At 60.7% G+C, this 7,182-nt stretch overlaps 1 protein-coding gene across 3 annotated transcripts in view; it reads left to right on the top strand.

Moving 5' to 3' along the window:
• DAGLA (diacylglycerol lipase alpha) overlaps nt 1–6,141 on the top strand; it is a 69,913-nt gene extending 63,772 nt beyond the window's left edge. For all 3 annotated transcript variants that reach the window (XM_003920204.4, XM_074401581.1, XM_010335425.3), the window contains 2 exons: nt 524–711; nt 2,684–6,141. In XM_003920204.4, coding sequence (XP_003920253.2) covers nt 524–711; nt 2,684–3,641 — 1,146 coding nt within the window. In that variant the 3' untranslated portion in view covers nt 3,642–6,141. The remainder of the gene's footprint in view (nt 1–523; nt 712–2,683) is intronic.
• The last annotated feature ends 1,041 nt before the right edge of the window (nt 6,142–7,182 follow it).

Here is a 7,182-nt window from a genome sequence, read left to right on the forward strand (position 1 = left end):
CCGTTTTACACGCACAGGTGTTGGGGCGGCGGAGCACTACACTGCCCCGTTTTACACGCACAGGTGTTGGGGCTCAGAGAAGTAGGTGTCTGGGCGAGAAAGCCCCACTCAGACACTTCACCCCCACACCCCTGGCTCTTTCCACATCACCACGTTGCCCCATGGTGGGGAGGAAATAAGGAGACTCCCAGGGGCCTGTCCCTGAGGCAGGCTAAGCTCAGAGGCCCTGAAGCCCACCTGACAGACGCATGGGCAAGCAGTGACAGCCACAGCCATCCCCCGGCTGCAGAAAGGCTGAAGGCAACCCCGGCAAGAGCAGGAGCCAGGCTGTGGGGCGTGTCGTGACCAGATGGGCAAGTCTCAGGCCTTGGGGAGCGGTGACCTCGGGAGGAGGAGAGGGACCCAAGTGCCTCCATGAGGCTCTGCTTGGCCTTCGAGGCCTGGGCCCTGGCTCACATCGGCCCCAGGGTGGGGCCTGCCGTCCCTCCCCTCCCCACTCGCAGCCTCCCCATCCTGTCCTCAGGTGCTGGAGAACTACAACAAGGGGAAGACTGCCCTGCTGTCTGCTGCCAAGGTCATGGTGAGCCCTACCGAGGTGGACCTGACTCCTGAGCTCATATTCCAGCAACAGCCACTCCCCACGGGGCCGCCCATGCCCGCTGGCCTCGCCCTGGAGCTGCCAGCTGCAGACCACCGCAACAGCAACGTCAGGTGAGCTTGGCTACTCCCAGGCCCCTCCAGGATGAGTGCGGTTCAGAGCACGCAAACTTGTGTGCACGTGCGTTGTGTGCACGCACCAGGCTCAGCTCTGCACATGTGCACGGGAGGGATCAAACGCACCCTCTGTGCTCCAGAGCTCTCTCGCTGTGCTCCAGCTGTCCCCCAGCCTCCTGTCCCTGAAGCCCACATGAGCTAGGGGACATTTAGGCACACAGACCCACAAACCCTGGGACACAAAAGCACAGATTCACTCTTACATGCTTAGACCCAAACAGATGGGCACCTGTTTACTTACATGTTTGTATCTAAGCTTACACATACACACGTGCACACAACTGTTCGTTATAAGTACGCAGATCACCCCTACAGACATGCACATGTACAAGACACACACCAAGACAAAGGTGTACACAGGTATTCAGGGACACGTGGGCAGGCAGCCACACATGTCAATGCATGAATACACCTGTGCTCAGACCCAGGCACACAGGCGTGGGGACACACATGGGCCAGCTGACACACACAGACATGGCCTACACACTCATACACATCAACAGAGATGCACACACACGCTCACAGATGCACACACACGCTCACAGGCAGGTGCACGTGCAGGCCATGGCACTCTACCCATTCACACACTCTTTGAAGGGCGTGAGGCTCTGAAGTGGTAGTCCTTCCAGGGGAGGATTGTCCTGCCTTTCTAGGACCTTCCCACCCAGGCCTGTGCCCTTGGTCACAGATCCGGCCAAGAGGCTGCTTCTTGGCCCTTGGTAGGGACACCCGGACATCTCTCCCTGCCGTTTTGCGCATTTCCTGTGGCGGCTGCACAACCAAGTGAGGGAGCCAGTGTCCATTTCCGGCTGCAGTGACTGCTGCCAGCCACCCACTCCCTACCTTGTCACTCACCCCCTGCAGGCTGGTCTGTGGAGCCAGGAGCTCCAGGGTTGCCCATCCAGCAGAGGGCTGCAGCCCATGGGATAGGCAGGAGGAGACCTGAATGAGGAAGGAAGTGATGAGATCTCTGGGAGAGTACCTCACGAGGGTTGCTCTCTCTGAGATTGGGGTGGAACCAGTGGGGCAGCTCCTGGCAGGGCCCTCTCCCTTCCCTGTCTCCCTGCTGCCCTCTGTCCTCTCTCCCTCCTTCTCTCCCATTCCACTGTGGCCTCATGAGTGACCTGGGGCCTGGGAGTCTCTCAGAGCCTTATTCTCGAATCGGTACAGTGACGGGGGTTCTGGTGCAGGGAACCCCAGTAGCACTCCTGAAGCCCCACTGCTGCCTGCAGGGCCTTAGCCCCTCAGGGTTCCCATCCTGGCTCAAGCTGAAGCTCTTTCATCTTCTACCTTGGGTTCTTGTGAGTTGTTTTTAAAAAAATAAGCATTCCCAGCCAGGCGTGGTGGCTCATGCTTGTAATCCCCACACTTTGGGAGGCTGAGGCGGGTGGATCACCTGAGGTCAGGAGTTCAAGACCAGCCTGACCAATATGGTGAAATCCCCTCTCTACTAAAAATACAAATAATAGCCAGGAGAATTGCTTCAATGGGGGAGGTGGAGGTTGTAGTGAGCCAGGATTGTACATTTGCTCTCCAGTCTGGGTGACAGAGCAAGACTCCATCTCAAAAAATAAAAAATAAAAATAAAGAAGCATTCCTAGCTGGGTACGGCGGCTCATGCCTGCACTCCCAGCACTCTGGGAGGCTGAAGTGGGTGGATCACTTGAGGCAGAGGTTGCAGTGAGCCGCAATCGTGCCTCTGCACTCTAGCCTGGGTGACAGAGCGAGACTCCATCTCAAAAATAAAAATAAAAAATAAGCATTCCCTGCCCCAAACCATTCAACAACTGCTAAATGAACTGTACCCCTCATTCCGCACAAGCTCATTTTAGCCAGGGAGCTGGGGGGGGGGGGTTCAGTGCCCTCTCGCTTCCAAGTCTCACACCCCTGCTCTCCCCTCCCTCTGCAGGAGCAAGTCCCAGTCTGAGATGAGCCTGGAGGGCTTCTCGGAGGGGCGGCTGCTGTCTCCGGTGGCTGCAGCAGCGGCGGCCCGCCAGGACCCAGTGGAGCTGCTGCTGCTGTCCACCCAGGAGCGGCTAGCCGCAGAGCTGCAGGCCCGGCGGGCGCCGCTGGCCACCATGGAGAGCCTCTCGGACACGGAGTCCCTGTACAGCTTCGACTCGCGCCGCTCCTCGGGCTTCCGCAGCATCCGAGGCTCGCCCAGCCTCCACGCCGTGCTGGAGCGTGACGAGGGCCACCTCTTCTACATTGACCCGGCCATCCCCGAGGAAAACCCGTCCCTGAGCTCGAGAACTGAGCTGCTGGCGGCTGACAGCCTGTCCAAGCACTCGCAGGACACGCAGCCCCTGGAAGCAGCCCTGGGCAGCGGCGGCGTCACTCCTGAGCGGCCCCCCAGTGCCACAGCCAATGAGGAGGAAGAGGTGGGGGGCAGCGGTGGCAGGCCGGCCTCCCGCGGGGAGCTGGCGCTGCACAATGGGCGCCTGGGGGACTCACCCAGCCCTCAGGTGCTGGAATTCGCAGAGTTCATCGACAGCCTCTTCAACCTGGACAGCAAGAGCAGCTCCTTCCAGGACCTCTACTGCATGGTGGTGCCCGAGAGCCCCACCAGCGACTATGCTGAGGGCCCCAAGTCCCCCAGCCAGCAAGAGATCCTCCTGCGTGCCCAGTTCGAGCCCAACCTGGTGCCCAAGCCCCCGCGGCTCTTTGCCGGCTCGGCCGACCCCTCCTCGGGCATCTCGCTCTCGCCCTCGTTCCCGCTCAGCTCCTCGGGTGAGCTCATGGACCTGACACCCACGGGCCTCAGCAGCCAGGAATGCCTGGCAGCTGACAAGATCCGGACTTCTACCCCCACTGGCCATGGGGCCAGCCCGGCCAAGCAGGATGAACTGGTCATCTCAGCACGCTAGCACCCCCGTCGCATGGCTAGCCCGGCCCGGGCAGGAGCAGGTGGCTCTGTGGGCAGCTGGCGGCTGCCCCCTGCTGGGCAGCTTTGAGGAAAGATCCCAAGGGGCAGTTTAGCCTCAGGCATAGGCATTGCTGCTGAGCTGGGGGTCCGCATCCCTACCTCAGCTTAGGACCCCCAGAGCCAAGGTGGCTCCACAGATGGGGAAAGATAGAGAAGGATGTGGAGCCAGGGCTGCCTGCTGGGTGGGCCACACTCACCCTCTCAGCCTGACTGCCCTCCGTGGGGGCGTTCTGGCACCCACTGTTCCAGGGCAGGCCACGGGCAAGCTGCCTCCATCACTGCCTGCTGGCTGCTCTCCCAGGGCCCAGGTGGAGAGCAGTGCCCCCAACACACATTCTCACATGTGGTCCAGGCCAGCCTCTGCCCTGGCCACCCCCCAGATCTGGTGCCTGCTGGCCAGCCCCCTGGGGTGCCCCTGCCGAGGTGGCCTGCAGTGCTGTATGTGTTTACAGAAGCTGCTGGGCTGGGCTCAGGGTGTGTTCTGGGCTTGCAAGCCCCTCACCTGATCATATGTTCAGTAGCCCTCCTCCAAGCAGGGCCCGAGGCAACCAGGGGCCTGGAGAGGCCAGAGGAGGGTGGGGTCAGGGTCGCCCCTTTTCCACCTGGTGCCCCTCATGCTGCCTCCTCTGCCCATGGGTCCTAGTACCCAGGCCTGCCCTGCCTGCTGGCTACTTCCTGGCTTAGCTTCTACCCCCAAGGATCCTGGCCACTCGAAGAGTGGTAGGCACTGCTGTGACCACCCCAGCTGCAGAGTCACTGCCCTGGGAGGAAGGAAGGCACCGAGAGCCCCCTTCCTCTTGGGCGCCCCACCTGACCCCTTTGTGTCAGCCGCACCATGCCTAGGCAGCTCCGGGCCCTGGGATGGGGAACCGACGTCCCTGCCCCCCTCAGCTTTCCCTCCTCGCTGGCCTGGGCACCCTCCTGGGAAGCAGGACTTCCTCCCTCCCACCCCCAATGTCCTGTTGGTAGGAGGAGGGGCCAAGAGTGGGGTATGGTGGGCCTTGGCTGGAGACCCCTGTCCACTGCCCAAGGAGGGGCCAGGGGCTGGGAGTGGTCCCAGTTTAGCCTGAGGCCCCCATAGAGGTTCCTCCCCTGCTGGGTTTGGGAAGCAGCTGGGGAGGTAGCCCCTGGTGTTTCCCCAGAAGAGGGGTGGGCGGGTGTGCATGCTAGTGTTGGCACGTGTGCATGTGCATGAGTGTGCACCGTTCCTGAGGAAGGGGCCGCTGGGGCTGCCCACCCTACCTGCCCTGCCTGCCTGCTGCCCCTCCTAGCCTGCCAAGAAAACGGTCAGGGAGCATGATGGGGCCTGGGAGGCAGGGCGGAAGGACAAGCTCAGCTTTAGACAGCACCTGTTCCCATTGCGCCTAGTGTTCTGACCCCTGTTTTGGAAAACTGGCGTGTACCAAGGCGCTGACCGCACGGCTGACCGCCTGCTCGTGCCTTCATTCTGCGGTGGCATGGTCCCTCCCACTCTGGCCCTGCCCGCAGCCTCCCTGGGTGGCCTCGGCTCCCCTGACCGAAAGCCCCCCATCTCATGATCACTGGTACCTAGGGGCCTGAAGCCTGGCCCCTGGCTCCCCACACAGCTGGGACTGGCCTGGATGGCTGTCCTGGGGATCCCTGCCTACCCTGACAGAGACCTGGGAGCTGGGCCTCCCCTTATCCTCTGTAACTCCCACCTTCACCAGACTCAAGAACGTCCTGCCCCTGCCGAGGTATGTAGCTTCAGCCTAACACAGAAGCAAGACAAAATCAGTGACCCTTAGAGTTTAGAAAACAAGACTTCATTAGAGGAAAGATCTGACGAGCACCCCGGCCAGTCACAGGGAGAGACTTGATGTCTGGCCTTTTAATTCTGCCTCTGCCAGGATGGGTCCTGGGACTGCTAACGTAGGCACACCACCCATCCCAGGACTGAGCCATCAGGGACAGACCCCCCCGCCCGCAAGGCTGCAGCCACACCGTGCTGCAGGCTTGGGGCTGGGGCAGGCTTGGGCTCAGTCCTGGGCACCCAGGGGCAGCCCACCCCTAACCTGCCCCCTACCCACCTCGCCCCTGAAGAATGGGCCTGCTGCACGTCTCCCTCCTCCGCCCCATACCACACTGGGGGGTCTGAGCCACCCCCCTCAGCCCAATGCGGCTCAGACTGACCCCCATTCCATCCCCAGACCTGCAGCACAAGTGTGAAGGCCTGTCCCCCCCGGGGCCTGGGTGACGCCATATGCAATCGGTAGCGAGCAGCCGGGCCTCACAGACCCTCACGCACTCTCTATGTGCCATTCTCCCCAGACTTTTTTTTGTACTTAATGTATGAAAGATCCAAACTAATATTGCTGTAAAAAGGAGAGACAAATTAATATAGCTTATTCTATAAATATATCTGTATATAAAGGTTTCTGTATATTGTATAGAGCTGTGTATAAACTGGATGTAGAAGCACACTGGCTGCCTTGAATGTCTGCATCAGGTGGGGACTGGGCAGAAACTGGATGCTGAGGCGGCAGCAGAGCAGGGGGTGGGTGCGGGGTGGGGAGCAGGGGGACCTCTGCCACCGTTCCCTGGATGAAACAGAAAGCCTCAGGGAGAAACAGCTTCCTTGGGAAGAGCCTGTTTTTATCCCCAGGATGCAAGGTGTGTTCGGGTGGTTCGGATGCAGCCCTTTGGTTATGCTGGGTTAGAACACTGCTTCTCAAAGTTCACGGCGCTCATGACTCACTGGAGTGCTTGCTAAAATGCAGGTGTGAGTTCAGTGGTCCGGGCTGGGGCCCAGAGTATAGATTTCTAACCCGCTCCTGCTCTGCCAGTGCCCTGCCCCAGGGCCACACTTTGAGTTGCAGGGAGGGAATAGAAGCCCCTCGAAGCCCCTGGGAATGGAGGCAGCCACTTCTGCTCTCCTGCCTGTGTGAGAGATGTGCCAGGGGAGCATGCTCATATTACAGCCTGGAAAGATACAGTTTGCTAGCCACCCCTTCCTCCCAGGGGGTCTGAGGCTCAGAGGGGATGAGCTGCCCAAGACTGCCAAGCTGGCGATTAGGGGACCAGGCTGGTCTGACCATGGCCACCTCCCTCCCCTGCAATGTGGACAGCCAGGGAAGGTAGGGATGAAGATCCCAGTGGGACAGCACTGAAATGCAGGGGTCACTAGAAGTCTTTGCTGACGGCTTTCCTAAGAGGGCGCAAAATACCTGGCCAGGCGCAGTGCAGCCCAGGGACCCCAGCCCAGCCTGGCTTGGCTGGAAGGCCCAGGCGGTGGAGCCTGCCCCCTCCACACAGCAGGTGGCGCTGTTCCTCCAGCCAGTCCCTCCTTGGCCGCTGAGTCCCGCCCAGGCATTGACCTAGCCAAACTGACCAACCTTTCCCTTTCCCCCACCCTGCCCCCATCTCTGGCCCCCAGTGTCCAGTGACCCTACTTGGTGAGGGGCTGGGGAGGGCGATAGAGGAATACCCTCGGCTAGGTGCGATGGCTCACGCCTGTAATCCCA

This window comes from Saimiri boliviensis, chromosome 6, assembly GCF_048565385.1.
Source record: "Saimiri boliviensis isolate mSaiBol1 chromosome 6, mSaiBol1.pri, whole genome shotgun sequence".
Taxonomy (NCBI): domain Eukaryota; kingdom Metazoa; phylum Chordata; class Mammalia; order Primates; family Cebidae; genus Saimiri; species Saimiri boliviensis.